Below are 19,799 nucleotides of genomic sequence, written 5' to 3' on the forward strand. Positions count from 1 at the left end.
GTTCAACATTGAAGCGGACATCGACTGCTCTGATGATTTATTAGAAACTGTACTCGTTGCAGCAGCTAAAATCTCTACTCCACAAGACTCGCATAAGCAGACCAATCAACGCAAAACTAATCTTTAAAAAGAACAACTTGTTTTGGAAAAGTGCCGATTGCAACGTGAATGGCAGTCTTATCGCTCGTCATCTACCAAGCAACGATTTAAAGATGCTTCATGCTGGCTCCGCAAAGCTCTAAAGCAAGAAGAAGCAAATGCCCGACGCCCCTACGTAAAGCAATTATCGCCAATCAGAACAAAGCAACCCTTGTGGAGGAAACAGAGAAAAAAAAAACAATCATTAAGCATTAGAATAGTTATATGGTGGACAAACACTACCTAATAAAATTAACATAATTGACCAAATTTGGCACACAGACTTCTATAGACCCTACGCAGGTGAACTTAAAAAAAACTAGGCACGGCTGCCACTTAATAAAATTAATTAATATTAATATTAATTAATAAATTAAAAAGATTTAATGATTTCACTAAGAAAGAGCCAACTTCATGAAAACTAATCCATTTTTATAAATAAATCAAATTATTTGCATAACGAAATATTTAAAAAAATTTTATGTGATAAACTCCATTAATTAAAAAATATTTAATTTGCGAGTATTTTTGAGAAAGCAACATTATACCTTCTATTTAGTCCAAAAGTTTTCAGTATAATAAATTTGTATTGTTAAGAGCAAAAATATTTTGATCTAAATTACATTCTTAATAATATTCAAGAAACTCTTGTTGAAACCTAAAAAGAGCCAATTTGAATAAAAAAAAGTGCCATTGCGCCAACAGGAAAATAAAGTTCCGGCTTTGGTGGGTTTTCATAGGATACCCGTTACTGATTTCAATATATATAAAAGTACTTTTGAGAAAAGACTTGTATTATTTTGAAAACATTAAATTGCCATAACTGCCGTTTTACTTGTCCGATCTTGATGCGATCCAGTCAAATAATAGATAATACTAATAGATAACGTTAATTACTAAAAAAAACTTAATATCTTAAACTGTGGGTGTGGTGGCTTTTCGCAATTTGTGGGGCGGAAGGGGGAGTGTCAAAAATTCAAAACAAACTTGACCTGCTCCAAAGCCTTTGGGATCTGCGTGTGAAAGTTTGGTATCTCTATCTCTTATAGTCTCAGAGGTCTAGGCGCTCACACGGACGGACAGACTATGTCGACTCGGCAGTTGATGCTGATCAAGAATATTTATACTTTATGGGGTCGGAGATGCCTTCTTCTCCCTGTTAAATACATTCCAACGAACACAATATACCCTTTTACTTATTTTTTAAGTAACGGGTATAAAAAAAGCTCATTCAACGCCTCCAAAAAACTCCCCAGGTTGCTGGGCCCGTAGCGACAAAGACAGAGCTAACACTTAATAATTAAACTACCAAACTGTTCCATATCCCTCATCTGTAAGCTCTTTAGCGCGATTACAACACTGGCCTACTTTCCAAAAAAAATGGAAAAAATCGAAAAATTGAAATTATAATGATACCAAAACCTGGAAAAGATCATACAAGACCATCATCGTATAGACCAATAAGCCTACTACCGTTCTTCTGAAAGCTATTTGAAAAATGCCTCCTTATGCGCATAATTCCTCATCTGAGAGCACACAATGCAATGCCAACTATCGATCAAGTCAACCGAATAACATAAGATATATGTACTGCGTTCGATCATCGGGAATACTGCATCGCAATATTCCTCGACGTCTCTCACGCCTTCGATGGCCTTATGTACAGGGTAGGCCATTTAAAGCTGACCCATGTGAAAACGCTATAACTTTCGACTGCGCTGACCGATCGCCATAGTTATTCCGCGTTGAAAGCGTCGTTCGAGGGTTTTTTTTATGGCACGAAACACTACACTCCAAAAGAACGAGCCGAAATTATTCAGCTGTACATCCAAAAAAAACCTCTTAATCTTGTTAACTCAACATGCGTTTCGCCAAAAAAAAAATAGAGTGAAAAGTGCCCCAGTTAAGAGCTCAATTAGGGGTTCATACGCAAAAGTTGTGAGCACCGGTAATCTTAGTAATGCCAGTCATGCATCTGGACAACGAACAAGACTCTCCGATGAAATCATTGAAACCGGACGAGTCAGTATTGAGGAGACTCCAACGACATCCACCCCTCTCCGACGCATAAGTCATAGCTAAAATAACATGGATAACTTCTTGGATCCACAGGACATGCCATTCAGCTAAAAAAAACAAACATTTTATTGAAACCATTGTTCCCCGGGCGGTTGATATCGTAAAGTGGTGATTTTCACTGGACACCGGAATTACCAGCTTTAAATGGCCTACCCTGCATAAAATCAAAACGACACTCCCGGTGTATACTCATAAGCTATTCGAGTTGTATCTCTACAATAGAGTCTTCGCACTGAGATGCAAGACCACTAAATCTGATGATTATATTATGAAGCTGGAGTTCCTCAGGGCAGTGTATTGGGACCAACCCTATACGTCATATTCACTGCGGACATCCCTACAAAGGAGCAGCTAACAGCAATCCTTAGTCCCAATAGATGCCCCATTCGAGCACCAGCACGCCTACCTGAACATTTGGCGGTAGTAGAAAAATAGCTAGCCGACTGGCGTATTAAAATAAATAAACAAAAGTGTCTTTGAGTCTTTTGAGCACCCGATCTTCTTTTAGCTTGGACTACAAGGTCCTACTGTACAATTCCACAATAAAACCAGTGTGGACCTACCGCTCGCAGCTTTGGGGAAACGCGTGCAGTAGCAATATTGATATCTTCCAGCGAGCACAATCAAAAATCCTGAGGACTATCACTGGGGCACCATGGTATGTTCGAAACGAGAACATTCATAGAGATTTAAGCGTTATATACACCAAAGATGAGATAGCAAGACAAAAGGCGAGCTACAACATTAGGCTATCTTTGCACCCAAATCCTCTTGCTCAACGGTTAACTCGGGTTTGCAGTCGAACCCGCCTTAAACGATACGACCTTCCAGCCCAGCAATAAACCCTTGGTTAGTTAAACTTCAATTATAAAATTTGATAAACTTACTGTCTTGAAGAAGATTTAATAAAACCTATAAAAAAAAAACCTCGATTATTACTTCAATCGGTATGCAAGTCTGTGAAGCTGCTTCGAAAAACAATCTTCATTTCACAGAGACATTAACCTTGTTCCTGTTGAAGAGCAGTGTTGTTCTTTGTAGACTTACCACCAGGGACCATAACTGTTATGAGGAATCACCAAAAAAATCACATTTAATGGTTATTTAAGACTTTTATTTGATAAAGACAAATTAATAGTTACGCTTATTGAAAAAAAAAAAAAATAAAAATTAAAATTAATCATTATTTTTTATTTTTATTTCATTAGTCTTTTATAAGTCTTTTTTGATGAATAAAATAAAAGTCTGTAAAATCTTTTATTTCTGATTTTAAAATTTTAAAAGTCTCAAAAGACTTTTATTTTTGAGAAATATAACAAAAGTCTTTAAGGACTTTTGTCATATAAAAACTTTTGAATAAAAGTCTTTGTGAATATCTCCGCTTATAATCAAGATAAAAATTTCAAATTTACACACTTGGTTCTCTTTTATCTACACCAACCATGGACAAATTTTTCCCAATTACATTGTAAAATAAAGTACTGAAGTAGTTGGAAAAACAGAAAAATATTTTTTGAATCCAAAAAATAATGATAGTATTTGAACTCACGTTTACAAGTTCACTAGATTGAACCTATCCTCCAGTGCTATTTCTCCTATATTTAACTACACATTGTTATTTATAACGAAAAACTAAAAAGTTCTTTAAAATTAGGCATTTGAATTTTAATACCCTTAAAGGTATAGTTCTCAATCAATTGAGAAATTAATTATTAAATGTGATTTACAAAATCAAGTCATTAATTTTTATTTTTTTCTTTTATAACTCAAATAAAAGTTTATAAGCTGTTTGCAGAGATATACAAATAACAAAAATTTTGTTACATTCAAAACAAAAACTGAACTTCTCCCTATAGTTGATTTTTTATGTTGCTATTTTGAACAATAATCATTATTTTCAGTCCCTGCTTACCACTAAACTAGAGACAACTCTAGTTGATTCCAAGCTTTCTCGCTTACAGCGGGCTCGTTCTCTCCAGCTCGTCCTGGTACCGTAAACGCAGCGGCGCGCCGTGCGTTCTTGACTGCCGCGAGTCATAGTCGAGTAAGGATTTGGTGCTTCAGCAGCTCGTCAGCTTGCTTATCAGTGATCCGTAGCATGACCGCGCTCTGTTACATGGGTGACTTCGAAATTGTGTCGAATTGTTCCAGTTCCCGCACAAAGAAATTTCGCACCCTTTGAATTAGATCGGGATCATCTTCTTGAGTGGATCTCTGATCGCTGAGGTCGTGTTCGAATTAGTTGACGTGAGAGTCAATTCGTATTTGCTTATCAGCAAACGTCGGTCGTAGCTCCCCTGAAGGGTCGGTGACTTGAGATGGCTCGCTCGGGATATCGCTTCCGCGCCCTGTGAGTGAGTCGCAGTTGAAATAGCGCATGCCTCTCTGCCCAAGGGTCTTGGTGTGGTCATCTGTGAAATAGCGCATGCCTAATGGTGTGATTTTCGTGGTGGTCTTCTGTGTGGTCATCTGGGTGTTGACGCTTGCCTCGTCGGCATCGCCTGTGGTCTTTGTGTGAGTCACCAGTGCTTCATCGGTGCTGTCCGCTGTAGTTGCCTTACCGGGAAGAGAATCCCGACCCGCCTAGTTGGATTGAATGGTAGTACGATTTAAATACACTTTTTGCTTGCGGCAATCGCCGTGTTCGTTGGTTTCCTTTCTGCCGCTGTTTTTTTTTTTTTACCGCAGCTTTTTTTTCGTCTTCGAAGTTTCTCGCTGCTGATGCTGCCGCATTGAAGTCCGCCACTAACTGACGCTCGCGCTCGTCCCGGAAATGTTAATCGATACTCTCTGCTAGGAATGCTTCAATTATTTAACTATGTAAATTTACCTTGACATTAATGGTTGTATACTGGTCTCGATATTTATTAATAGATTCTAATTAAAATACTAGTCAAAACAATATATTTAAATCTAAATGGCTTTATACTTTGATTGCATATTTAAAAGTATAACTTTATCAATGAAAATAATTTAACCGTGTTTAGATTTTCTTATGCACTTATGTATATTCATACTTATGCTGTGAAAATTATTGTAAATTTTTTGTGACTTATTTTATTAAATTTATTTAAATCTGAGATATATTTCATTTACTAATTAACAGTTACCAATTACAACATACAATTAACTTTTTCAATATATACTTATACAATATTAACACTTGTCTAAACACTTTTACAAACTATTTACATTCCAATTTGCTGCACACCAGAGCAAGGAGGCAGGAATACGTACACTTGTAGCCCTTGATGATCAAGGAGGTGAGTCTACTACTAACACAACAATATATCACATAAATATAGGAGATATATAACAAATAATATTACCTTTTTTCGTAAATACATATATACATAAATATATATAAATAAAGGTATCCCTTATTCCTCAAATTCACTACTTTCAAACGCATAGGCTCAAACTTTGTTCACCCGCTCCCAAAACACTCGGAAAAAAATGTATACCCTAGCCAAAGTATGTTTGATAACCAGTGCCGAGTTGCATCGACACATGTATTATAAAACTTTTTAATCCCAAAATGTCCAAAAGGATGTGAGACATACATTTTCAAAATCTTCAGAGCCCTGAAGAAATAAAATTTTGTATTTAGGAGTATCTGGATTTAGAATATGCATTTTGACATAAAAAAAATGGTATTTTCCTTTAATAAATATGATTCTGCAAAGGTAATCATTCTCCAAATAATATAAAAATCAAGTCCCAAGTGTTTCATGAGCAAATGAGCAAAACCAAAAGCTATACGTTTGAAAGCAAATCTTTAAAAAATAAGGGACATCTTAATATATACTTATATAATTACAGCACTACATTTATCACGGCACAACATTATTTAAACAGTCCATATAAAAATACATATTTATTTGAAAGTTTCTATGTGCATATGTCTGTGTAAGAGACCTGCACCGGTGAAACTTAACTGGTAGCTTACATCAATCCTAAGAAGTTAATTTATGACTTAATCTCACCAAGCATTAAAGACCGTAAATCTACATCATCACACATACTGACATACTTATTTGTAATCGAATATTGATCATATTGCATTAACATAATCTAATACAACAACAACAAAAAATCAAATGAGTCGACGTAAATCTTTTTTTTCAAATTAATTCTGATCTGGGGGTCTCACTAACTGTATGGTTTTTGGGTCGCTGAATCCGAATCCGAAGTCCATTTTACCCCAGCATGTCAGGGCTTCGAAATAACCCCAAAAAACCAATATGGCGGAAAGTCTCTTGATTCCATCATCGGATTCGTATGAAACTCGTTACTCGAGGGCTTTTGCGGTCGCTGATTGCGAATTTAAAATCTGCAAAATTCGTAATATTGGATCAGCGATTTTGAATTTTTAAAAATGGACTTCAAATTCGTAATCAAAGACCCCAAAAACCACCCAGTAACAAGTTTCATACAAATCCGATGAAGTTTACAATAAAAAGTTCGCCATATTGGTTCTTTGGGGTTATTTGAAAAACCTGACGTGCTGGGGCAAAATGGACTTTGAATTCGGATTTAGCGACCCAAAAATTATATAGGAATCATAGTGGGCTACTACCCAGATCAGAACAACAATTTTTTTTGTGTGTGGCTGTGTTATCTGAATCAAAAAAAAACTTATTACATAAAAACTAGTTTTTACGCTGTGCCGAATGTAAATTTTATTTATATATTTTGCTTTAAATTTATATATTAAATTGATTATTGTTCGTCACAAAATTGGATATGGAAAATTTTGGGGCATGGAAAGACTTTCGTCACTAGACTTTTACCGCGTAAAGAGGTTTTTTTTTGGAAGATATCAGAGATTGATGAATTTTATATGCTTCTGACATTGATGCTTTGAAAGATGGATACTAAAATGTTTACTCCTAATTTAAAAATCAATTCACAATTTCATCAAACCAGGATACCATGTTCTCAGGCATTAAGAAGTCTTTTGGCACGCCAAAGCTTAAGCCATTAAATTAAAAACTGATTATTCCAATGTCAGCTATATGAGATAGTGAACCGATTTGCATAAAGTTTGTTCGGGATGCATAAGACCAACTTAAGTGCAAATTCAGTCAGATTATCGTTTGGAGTGGTTGAGATATTTCAAAAAACTAAAATGTTCTTCATACTAAAACGTGAGTTTCGACCGGTCCTACTTATGGCATCATATAGCTGCTACAGTAAACCAATTTGAACCAAATTTGGTCAGGATGCTTAAGACCAACTAAAATTCATTATCTGTTAGACTAGTTTAGATATCTCAAAAAACAAAAAGTTTTTCGTACTAAAACCTGATTTTCGACCGACCGAAAAATGTATGTATTCAGTTAACAGGTAATATCTTCCAAACTCCTCAGCCAAAAGTTATATATCATATACCAAAAAAACAAACGTATTAAAACATATTGAAAATAAAAAAAATCGTTGTCGCCGTTTTTTAATGAATCGCCAAAATGTAAAGACAAAAACCTTATTTAAACCTTTTTAATTTTACCTGAGTACTTTAGAAAAAAAGCTAAAAGCTCTTCAAAATATCTTTTGAATGATATATAGAACATATCTGTAGCTTATATGGTTTGGGGTTTCAATTTTAGCAGGATTTAGCGATTTCACGCTAAATTAGTCGAAGAAAAAACATTTTTAGATTTTCGATGAGGAATAAATTCCCATCATAAAATGTTAGGTAATTTTAGTATGCCATTTTGTAAGTTAGGATCGGATCGAGTGTTTATATTGCTAGTCGCCTTTCGCAACCTTCGTGCTGCTTTCATTACCAGCGCGAACCGACGTCCGCAGTGATGTATACGCAAAAATTATCAGACAACAAACTGATAGATTCATAAAACATCGTATAATGATCACAAAAATGTGTCATTTGTGATAAATAGGAAATTTGAAAAGGCTAGACTTTTTATTTTTTTTCAATTAGACAGCATCAATAGCCTCTAATAGATATGAACATGCTCATGGAACCACTACTACAGGCTATAATTAAATCGTTAAATCATCAAAATACTAGATTTCTTGCAATTTATCACATGTCTATAAGATTTCCAACAATAAAGAGAATAATCCATAATCGAGGTCTACAATTGTAAACTGGGATTAAAGGTGGACTCTTAAAATGTCAAAATTTAAGAGTTACATATAAAATGAAATATTTAAGAATAAAGAATATATGCACCTAAAACGTGCATAATCACTCTGATGAATTATCTGTGCTTTGTAAACAGCGGCAAATTTGAAAGTTCAGCTAAAATTAAAAAGAAAACAAATGAACTCTGGCGGTGAAATGATTGTGTTGGTGGCGCTAATAAATATTTTTTTTTTCTGCAGCAACACTTTTGCAAGCACTTTTCACAGATATCCCTTTTTCTTGTTTTTCGCTCAAGTTTAGTGTCCATGTTTACGTTTCGCTTCATCAGAAATAAATGACAAGCATATACTCCTGATACACTCATCAGTTGTTCTCACAGACCCCATGGGCTATCAATATGCCAATTACACTAGGCAACACCCAAAAACTTACAAGAACCAAACCCACTTTTTTGGATAGATTTGGGGCAAAACTTTATTTTTTATGGTGAGTTTTTTTTTAGAAATATTTAAAAATCTGTTTTTTTTTTCGTACCTTTTTTTAAAAGGTGCGCTACATTTGTGATCATTACTCAAGAATGCCAAAACCGACTTTCAAAAGCTGTATTTTTTCTGAAAGCTAATGAGTATATCTTAATACAAAGTTTAAGATTTGAGTCAGTAGAAAGTAGAGTAGGCTCGGCCGTAGCAACGCAAACAAAGCGAGCAGGGGCGGATAATTAAAATTAAATTATAATTAAAGAAAAAATTTTTTTTTTAATATGAAATACGTTCAACAATTAAATTTTTATATTTTACTATTTACTAATGATAAAGTTACAATGTCAAAAGCTATTGCAAAAATTTCTGACATCCCACAAAAAAAACCTCAACCTCAACCTGAAGATGTAAAGGACAACATAGAATACACAATTTGTGAGCTTGGTTAAAGTATCTTACAAAATAAGAATGTTTTTCTTACTAAAGGTTGACTTTCAACCGATCGTTCCTATGTCAGTGATCCAATTTGAACCAAATTTGGTAGGGATATATAACACATTACCAGATACACAACCTGCGAGATTTGATGATATATCTTATGAAACAGTAGAAGTTTTTATACTAAAGGCTGATACTGAACCGATCCCTCCTATGGCAGCTATATGATATAGTAATCCGATTTCAGCCAAATACGGTTAAAATGTGTAAAACAACAGCAAACCCACAAAAAAAACCTCTACACGAGGTAAAAGTCTAGTGACGAAAGCAATTTCTAGCCCCAAAATTTCTGATATCCAATTTTGCGAAGAGCAAAATTCAGTTTAATATACAAATTTTAAATAAAAATATAAATTAATAATAAAAAAAAAGAAAATTGGCATTGTGCACTGTGCGCAAAAAGGGTGCAATTACTTTATGCGCAGTGCCGAATGCCAATTTTCTTTTTTTTTATTATTTATTTATATATTTTTTTTATGGTGCGGAAAAGGTTTCAATTTTAGCGGGATTTATCATTTTCCGCTAAACTAGCGGTTTTTTCAAAAAGTCGTAGAACAAACATTTCAAGATTTTCGAAAAGGAAAGGAAAGAAGTCCACTAAAAATTTCAAATTTAATTATCTATTATATATATATATATATATATATATATATATATATATATATATATATATATATAAATAAAATGTAATAATTTTTTTCGACTTTTTCTAAAAAATTTTAAGTAAAAATATCTAATAAAAAAAGGCTAATCAAAAAATCTTCTTTTTATTAATTCGAAAATTGATGTCTCTTAAACTACTGGTTTAAATCTCAGACTGTGTATTAATTAATTAGAGATATATTCATTAGCTTTTAGAAAAGTAAAGCTTTTGAAAATCGAATTTGGCATTCTCAAGTAATGATGACACCTCTTCAAAAAACTAAGAAACAAGAAAGCTCCGCCACCTGCTCGCTTCGCTCGCGGTAAGTTGCGCCTACAATCGAGCACGCTTCTACAGTAGGGTACCCTGAGCCCATGTACTCTTTTATAAAAGTTGATTTTTAACCAATTATTTCTATGGCAATTATATGATGGATATGGAACCAAATTAAACAAAATTTGGTTAGAATATAAAAAAACCAACTTAAATGCATATTCTAACAGTTTACATAAGATATCTCAAGAAACAAAAAACTTTTTCATACTAAAAGTTGATTTTTGACCGATCGGTTTTATGACAGCTATATAATATAGTCGCTCGATTTGAACGAACTTCCACCAAAATGGACAAAACCAAGTTAAATGCATATGCTATCAGTTTGGTTAAGATATCTCATACTAAGACTTCATTTTTGATTGAGCATCTCTATTGCAGCTATATGATATAGTCGATCGATTTTAACCAAACTTGGTCAGGATGTATAATACCAGCCCAGATGCATATTCTTTTAGTTTGGTTCTGATATCTCAACAAATAAAAAACTTTCTCATACTAAAAACTTCATTTTCGATGTATCGTTTGTATGGCAGCTATATGATATAGTGGTCGGATCCACAAATAATCATTATAACCTTTTTGTGCCCATTTTTAATGCGATGAAAAGTTGCTCCCGGGGCAAAGATTTTGTCGGCGCCCCTCCACCCCCTACAATTTCTTTTTAGCAACACATTTTTTAAGCAAATAAACAAAACAAAGATAATTCCTTTAAAAACATATTAAATTGACAACTCCAGTGTCAAAAATGTTTACTAAAATTAATTAAATGTTATTACAATAAAAACTTATAACATGATAGTTAGCTCGTTACATAAAAATGGGTACTATTAGATTCGTGACATATTATGGTATACCAGTTTGAACACTTTTATCTCCGAGACTATAAGAGTAAGTGGAACCAAATTGGGCGACAATACTCATATGATGTTAACCTACCGGAAGCTAATTTTAAAATTTGGCCAGGCCCACGTCAGCCCATGTTTTTTTTAGTTAAATCCAATATTTTAGACTTCTTTGACTTTTAAAATGCTGAGTCGTTGCCATTTTAACCGCATATTGTCTGAATTAAACAATAACATCCTGAATACATACTTTAAAAATAAGAATTTTAAACTTTAATTTTATAATGGTTTGTTATTTCTAAAATTGTAAAATTGATTAAAGGTTCCCCAAATTGATATATTAATTGTTAGCTTTTATGAAAGCAAACTAATAAATTACTTTACCCATATGTGGAGATATTCGATTGATACCAAACGGAGACTGCTAAGTTATCTTGTCCAATTGATGATCTTTAGTAGTTCAAATTTATTTAAAGTTTGCTAAATAAACGGTGTGCTAATGCTAATGTGATGTAAAGGATGTGATGTGAATCGTTAAAAAATCATTGTCAATTTCATTGTATGCTTTTCAAGTTCACTGTCCAATTTGGATTTAGTGCTAAAGACCTGTTTATAAATTCAAATCATCAGAAACAATAAAAAGTGGCTCAAATCTTAATTTTAGTTGCTAAATGATGGGGTCGATTGATTTTAAAAATAAAATTCGAAATGTAGCAGTTTCTGGTATGTTTTTGCTTCATCTGCAGACACACATTAAAATTGTTTTCGCACTTTTCGTTGTCTAATTTATTTAATTTCAGGCTCAACCCCTCAAATTTTTTCTAAGTTCAAACTCTTTTTGAAATATCGGCGCCCCTTAACCCTCTACTGCATGAGCATAGAAATAATAAAGGAAAAAATTTTTTGAATGTAATTATGTGTTTATTTAGGCCAAAATAATATATATTTGAACTTTTTTTTTTTTTTGGGGCATAGTTTTGGGTGGGGGAAATGGGGCCATATATGGCTTTGTATGCATTCAGCTGATTCCAGAGTTTGCCATATATGGCTCTGTATGCATGTATGCATTACTTCATGTGAAAGTTGGTGAAACAGTTTCTTTTGTCGTTGTAGCATAGAAATACATTGCATTTCTCACAAAAGGTGTATGAGCGGAAAGAACAATCGTTTTGCAGAGTTGCCTTTGCTTTTCCAGGTGGGAAAATGCCCAATATGGTCCTCCGAACAGAATTCAATGGAATTTCCTGGTGCTTTCGTCTTTGCTGGTAGTAGAGTACCTTCCCTACTTGTACACGGGGATGAAGTTGGAGTCATCACAGGTCGTCCGCGCTTCTTTACTTTTCCTGCCTTGCACAGGTGCTCAGCTATTAAAAGCTTGAAATCGAAGAGTGGCATATACTGATCTGACTTACGACGCCATAGAATCCATGAATTCACTACGCACATATCAATCATGTGAAAAAATATTTTCTTATACCATTTTCTTGAGCGCAATTGAATTTTATAAAGTCCAAGTAAAGAATCCAGTAAGTCAACGCCACCCATATAATTATTGTAAGCATCAACTGCCTTAGGAGAGTTGATTTCTACATACTTTTTGTCTTTCTTACTGAATCGTTTTTTTGTTGTAACAGGATTGCTTCCCACGTAACTAGAAAGAATGTTGACTACTTTATTGTCAAACCAAGAGACGAGGCCAAGCTGAACTCCATCGATAATAGCTACTTTTTCGACCATGCTTCCACGTCCTTGGCTTTTCAACTCTTTTCAGTTGGCATCTTTGAATTGGGTACTCGATTGATTCTTACCGTACCTAAAGCTAATATACCATTTTTCATAAGGTAGACTTCAAGATTTGGACTATTGAACCAATTGTCGAAAAATAATTTGTAGTTTTTTCCTTTTGGTACGGTTGCCGATAGCCTAGATACAACATTTCCGCTTACTCCCAAATTAGGCGCTCCCTCCGGATATGTATCACTTTGGGCTCCCGCAAAAATATCAAAGTCGTAGATAAAACCTGATACTCCACTCAAGACAAAATTTTTGAAACCCCATTTGTGAGGTTTTGCCGGATTATATTGTTTTAAGTGGTGACGGCACTTCGTGGGAATAATTTGCTCGTCAACCACCAAATGTTCTTCCTTAGGTACGAGCAGTAATTGATTACGGATTTTGTCCAGCACCGGTCGAATCTTGAATAGCTTGTCAAACCCGGCTTCTCCTGCAACTTCATATCGTTATTATTGTTAAAGTGCAGAAAACGTTTTATAGTTTCCCATCGGTTGCAACTCATTGTGCCATATATAATTTCTTGACCCAGAGTCGAATTCCAATAGAGTCTTGAAGATGGTAATTGTACCAACGACATGTATATGACCATGCCTATAAATTGATCTACTTCATTTCGAGTAATACCAGCGGGCTTATTTATATCAACTTGGAGTGCATATAGATTTGACTGATCAACCAAGAAATTCATCAGATCGTCGTTGAAAAAAATATTAAAAAAGTCTGCCGGTGTCTCCAGTTCATTGATACAAGTTGAAAGATTGGTATTTCCTTAAAAAGGAAAGGTCTCATTCAAATACGGTGGTAAGTGACCAGCTTTCCATATCGGTGCTTCTGTCTTTTTTCTTGGCACTGGCTTTGGCTTTCCTTTAGAAGTGCACGGCTTTTCACAGATGTCATCGGAACTACTCTCATCGGTCTCCGAAATATAAACATCTTCCTCTTGGATTTTTTGATTTTCAACAACTTCGTCTTCGGAATCGGCTATGCTGTCATCATCACTTTTTTTATATGGCGTCCACAGTTTTTTGCATAGAATAGTATATGTGATGCTCACCTATAGTCAAATTCTATTTTTTATGAACTTTATATTCTCTTAGAAAAAAAAATACTTTTCAGTGATAAAACTGATTTTTAGTGCAGTAATTTTAATTTTAATTTCACCACAATTCACTTTCGTTCGTCTGCTTGAGACGCGAGCAAAAAACTGATTGAAACTTGAGATAAGGCAACACAAAGAAGTTCTGAGTATAGACATCTCACAGAAAATAGTTGAAAGAGAATAAGTGATAACAAACGGTTTAGTATTTGTACCGTTTTATTGCAAAAAAAAATTATTGAAAGTGAGAAGCCATATATGGCTTTGTATGTGGTAGAGCGTTAAATCTTAGCGCCCGGGGCGGTTGCACCCCTTGCCCCCCCCTCGAAACGGCGCTGGCTCAGAGTATAAAAAAGGGCAAATTTAAAAAAAATTTAAAAAAAAAACCTCACCATAAAGAAAAATATTTTTTCTCATATGGGGCCCCATATCTATGTTTCCGCGCGATTGAACTCACTTCACTTCTCGATAAGCACTATATGTTATTTCAAGAAAGTTTCGATTGTAGATCATTAAGCTCTGCAAATTAACTACTATGAAAAAGCTCCAGGGAGTTGGCGATGTTTCAATGTATTTTTACATCACTAATAAAAAGAATTTAATTATTTTTTTTTCGAACCGAACATTTTATTTAATTAATTGGTTCGCTTTAGGTTTGGGATCACGGAGTTTACAAAATAAATTGTTCGGTTCATGATCCGGTTCGGATTGCTTAAGAACCCGAACCGAACCGGCGAGGCTCGGTTCAGAACCAGAAGTCAATTCTTAAAAATTCAAAATGGCGGATCCATTAAATATGTTCATTTGAAAAATTCGGATCCGCCATTTTAAATTTATAAAAATTGACTTCAAATTCGTAATCAGCGACCCCAAAAACCCCCGGGTAACGAGTTTCAAACAACTCCGATGAATTTTTCAAAAAAGTTTCGGCCACATTGTTCCTTGTAGTTATTTCGAAAACCTGACGTGCTGGGCCAAAATAGACTTCGGGTTCAGATTTTTTTTGTGTAACGGTGTAATCAAGGAGTCATGAGCAGAACGAAATGAATTGACATTAAAAATAGCACGAGGCAGACTCAAAAGAGTAGACTAGAAAACGTTCTGGTAGGTCTAATCTTGGCGAAACACCCTAGTTATACCCGTTACTTAAAAAATAAGTAAAAGAGTATATTGTGTTCGTTGGAATGTATGTAACAGGGAGAAGGAGGCATCTCCGACCCCATAAAGTATATATATTCTTGATCAGCATCAACAGCCGAGCCATGTCCGTCCGTCCGTCTGTGTGAGCGCCAGTGATGCCAACTGTTTTTCGGAAAAATAGGACAAAACAACCAAAGAAAACAGGGAAAAAAGGCTGAAAAAATAAAAATTAGGATAAAAAATGGGAAAACTTTTTTTTTTATTCAATATAATAATTTGAGCGCATCTTCAATTATTGTCTCCTCTGCCTTTTCTTTTATATCATATGCCGCCATGGTATATGATATTTAGATATTTGTCGGGTAATTTATTGAGATGGCAACAGGACTTGTGCCGACGCAATCCGAATCTTCAGAAGATGAAATATACATCAACATATAATTTAAAAAGTGTATAATTGCCAGCCGAGTCTCAATAATTTTTTGCCTCAGTCTAAAACTTTTGTGTATTTTCTACATTCTCCCATTTTACTAGGTGAATGCTTGCGTATTGAGCAACTATTTTTGTTTTAAAATTTCGTGTTATATATAATGATAACTTAAATCTAAAAAGAGACCAGATTTTCGTATAGAGGCTGTTTGATATTTTTCCCGGCTGAAGCAGTTAAAAATAGGAAAAATCTATCCGCGAAATGACTAAATTGGTATCACTGGTGACCGCCTAGATCTCAGAGTCTATAAGAGATAGAGATACAAAGCTTTCACCCTTAGACTCCAAATGCGTTGGAGCAGGTCAAGTTTGTTTTCAACCGCCTGTTCGAATCTAAAAACAAAAGAATCTAAGAGACTAAAAGAGATAGAGTAACCAAATTTGGCACACAGAATTCTATAGACCCCACGAAGATCAAGTTTGTTTCAAATTTATGTCAAGCCACGTACTATAGTCTTTAAATTACTTTTATATATATTGAAATAAATAAGTAACGGGTATCCTATGGTCGGGATCTCGACTATAGCCTTTCCCACTTGTTTTTATATGCACCTACAAGGACCAGAACGTTTTCTAGTCTACTCCCATATTAAAACACACTTTTTTCTCGTAACTTAATTTTATTTATCGACATAGCTTCCACCTAAGGTGGAAATTGTAAATTGTAGACACACTCACTTCTGATATCTTCATGGCCTCTGCTACATATCTTCTTTAACTACGGTTTGCGATTGTCCAGTAACTGCCTCATTTGGCCATCCAGAATGTTCAGCGTCTTCGATGCTGCTACGACCTCTTTTAAATTCAGTACTTCCGGGAGAAGAAAAGCCATATTCTTTCCCACCAAAAACACAAAGTTTCGACGTTCATTTAAATACCAAAAGTTTGCTAGTCATGAAATGTTACGCACATACCTTATAACAAATGGTTTATCGAATTGCAAAACAGATTTTTCGACACCGGCACCCCTTATACTCGGTCACTTGAAAATTTTTGAAAGCACTTTTAGAACCAAATGCTGTATGTCATTTGAAAGCTCCATTCTTACGGTAAATATGTCGGAGCTTTCAAGACGATCTGTCAAAAAGCTTTTTTTAATCAGCTGTTTAAAGAGCACATATTTTGGTAATTTTTCAACCATGCAGAAATCAGAAATTCGTGTTATAGTTTATCTGCACGCGAGATTCATACCAAGTTGGTAAAAGTAATAAAGGACTATGCTCCTTTGTTTCCAAATGTTCATAGATGGACCTTAGAGTTTAAACGACATCGTAGGAGTGTCAATGACCCACATTCTGAACGGTCCAAAACTGCAACTAACCAAAAAATGATTGATGCTGTGCATGATATGGCTATAGCAGACAAACGATTGACACTGGTACAAAAAGCAAAGACTGTGCACATCTCGGTGGAACGGGTGTTTCATATATTGAGACTTGGGCTTATCTTTATGATCCAGCCGGTGGTTAAAATCTTCGAAAAAGGTTATGGCTTCAGTTTTCTGGGATGCGAAGGGAATATTGTTGATTGACTACTTGGAAAAGGTAAAAAAATAACAGGGGAATACTAATGCAATCTATTGGACCAACTGGACGCGATGATTCATGAAAAGAGACCTGGCTTAGCGAAAAATAAAATAAATGAATTGTTGACATCCACCAATTTCATCAGATCTGCCACCCTCTGACTTTCATTTGTTCCCACACCTAAAAAATTCCTACGTGGGATCCGTTTTTCAGCAAATGATGGAGTGATAACTGCAGTAAATAAGGATTTTGAGGGCCTTCCAGAAGAACACTTCAGAGGGGGTGTAAACGAATTGGAAAATAGCTGAAAAAAATATATTAAGCTCGGAGCAGATTACACTGAAGAATAAATTTAGTTTAACCCATTTATTCTTTTTTTTTTTATTTCCGCTTTCAAAACTATTCAAGTGACCTAGTATGCTAGTCCGAGGACTTATTAAGCGGAGTGATATAACTCAATGAAGTAATGTTGTTTTTAGGCCCAACTTGGGTTCATATGTACAAAATGTGTGTTCATAAAAAGTCACACAAGGAACTGTATAACCACCCTGTCGTTGAATAGTGCGTTTTGGGTATATAATATGAAGTAGGAACTACTTAAAAGTTCCAACCATAAATTTTTTTGGGTATAAAAATTTATTATTAACCTATATAAAATTGGCCTTTAACTAAGTAATATTGAAGACGGGTAATTGGGTTTAAAATTTAAAAAATACAATAAGTAAATTTTTATATAGTAAAATCTGTTCTACCAAAGGGATTTTGTATTCAGTGAATGGCTGATCATAATCTGAAACTCAAAGTTTAATTATTTTTTATTTAAAGAAAATTAATCGGAATTACTTTTAACGATTTGGTAGAGCCGATTGCCTTGTTTATTGCGGACATAAGTGTCCCAATTTATTTTATTATAAATTATCGAGCTTAGTATATTATAGAAATTCGTAGAAATTCTCTCATAATGGTACTAATATTTAAATGAACGTGTATTTTTATTTAGAGCGCGGAAGTTGGGATGCGAAGCATTGTTATGTTGGACGAGCAAGGAGGTAAGACATTAGTGGTAACTCCGAACCAACTATAAGTACAATAACACCATTAACCTCTGCAACAGCAGCAGAAACAACAATAGCAACGGTCACCGTCAGAATCGTGATCACGATTGCTTCCGTATTTTCTGCTGAGCAAGCGCAAAACTTAATTATTATACATCAAGTGCAAGCTCTAGTTCCGAATATCGCCAATAATAACAACACAAGAAAATTATAACCAAAACAAAGTAAGCAAGGGGGTTACGCGGTGCTACTTACTTTCGAAATAGCGAAGACAGATGAAAATGAAAAAATATTTAGTTTAATCGACTGTAGGAGACCCAAAGCCCAGAGCTTAAATCAGAAGATTTTATGCCTGTATAAATTTTTTGACTAAGTGTCCCAATAGCATCTATATCCCCGCGGACTTCAGTGCGCGCTAGTGACGAAAGCAGCACGAAGGGTTCGAAAGGCGACTAGCGATATATATACAGCTAATATAGAGCATTTGCTACCATCGAGTTATATTCTGAACGAAAGGTTTAGTCCTAACTAACAAAATGGTTAACATGAGATAAGGGGGTATAAGTGGAATGGGAAAAATTTAAATGATTGCAACTAATGGAGCCGTTTGGTCCTTTTGATAAAATTTTTCTGGATCTGGATACCGTACGCAGATCAAGTTTTTTTTTTTTGTGGATCGGACCTCTATATCATATAGCAGCCATAGAACCAATAGATTGATAATTAAGTTTTTGTATGAAAAAGTCTTGGATTTTTGAGATATCTCAACCAATCTGACACAATATACATTTGGGCTGACCAAATTTGGTTCAAATCGGACCACTATATCATATAGCTGCCATAGAGACGCTCAGTCGTAAATCAAGTTTTAGTATGAACAAGGGGGCTCTGCCCCCTTATTAAACTTCAATTTGTACAGAGGCTTATTGACACTTTTAACTTTTAAAATGTTAAAACAAAAGAAAACTTAACATACTAACCGTCAAACATACATAAATATATGCAAATTTAAGATTTATAAATTAACATAATTAATAGAAGAAATGTATATTAACATGAAATTAATTAACATAGCATTCATATCACTGTGGACGGCAGTTCGCGCTAGTGACGAAAGCACTGCGCAAAAAGTAATTAGATGTTTTTTTTGTGGGATAACATGTCTAACATAAACAATAACATGTTAATATAACATTGATGTAACTTGTATAACTAAAATTATATTATGTTATTATAACATTAACATAACTTGTGTACCTGCTGTTACGCCCACCCCTCCAGACTGTGCGTACCACGGCGTTCAAATCGAAACCTATTTGCTTAATATATTCGATGTTTATTATCCGATCGCAATGAAATTTTTAGCATACAATTGAATGGGCCTCGTAATTTGATATTTTAGTTTTTTGTCGATTACAGGAAAATTGGGGGGCGTATGCACAACATAGCAGTATTGTTACCGAATTCGGTAGCTCTAGCTCTTATAGTCACTGAGATCTAGGTTATTATATGTTTGAACTCCATGAAAATTTCAGCACACATCAGGACTCGTCCGCCTATCCTGTGCGCGCA

The 19,799-nt window shown here is 34.7% G+C and overlaps 1 protein-coding gene across 3 annotated transcripts in view; it reads left to right on the top strand.

The window, feature by feature from the left end:
• LOC117782664 (synaptosomal-associated protein 25) overlaps window positions 1-19,799 on the top strand; it is a 109,802-nt gene that overhangs the window by 50,567 nt on the left and 39,436 nt on the right. The window contains exons 3-4 of one of the 3 annotated variants that reach the window (XM_034619693.1): window positions 5,432-5,480; window positions 18,173-18,221. In XM_034619693.1, coding sequence (XP_034475584.1) covers window positions 5,469-5,480; window positions 18,173-18,221 — 61 coding nt within the window. In that variant the 5' untranslated portion in view covers window positions 5,432-5,468. The remainder of the gene's footprint in view (window positions 1-5,431; window positions 5,481-18,172; window positions 18,222-19,799) is intronic. The other 2 variants (XM_034619692.1, XM_034619691.1) reach the window with 2 other exon arrangements.

This window comes from Drosophila innubila (genome assembly GCF_004354385.1).
Source record: "Drosophila innubila isolate TH190305 chromosome 2L unlocalized genomic scaffold, UK_Dinn_1.0 5_B_2L, whole genome shotgun sequence".
Lineage (NCBI taxonomy): Eukaryota > Metazoa > Arthropoda > Insecta > Diptera > Drosophilidae > Drosophila > Drosophila innubila.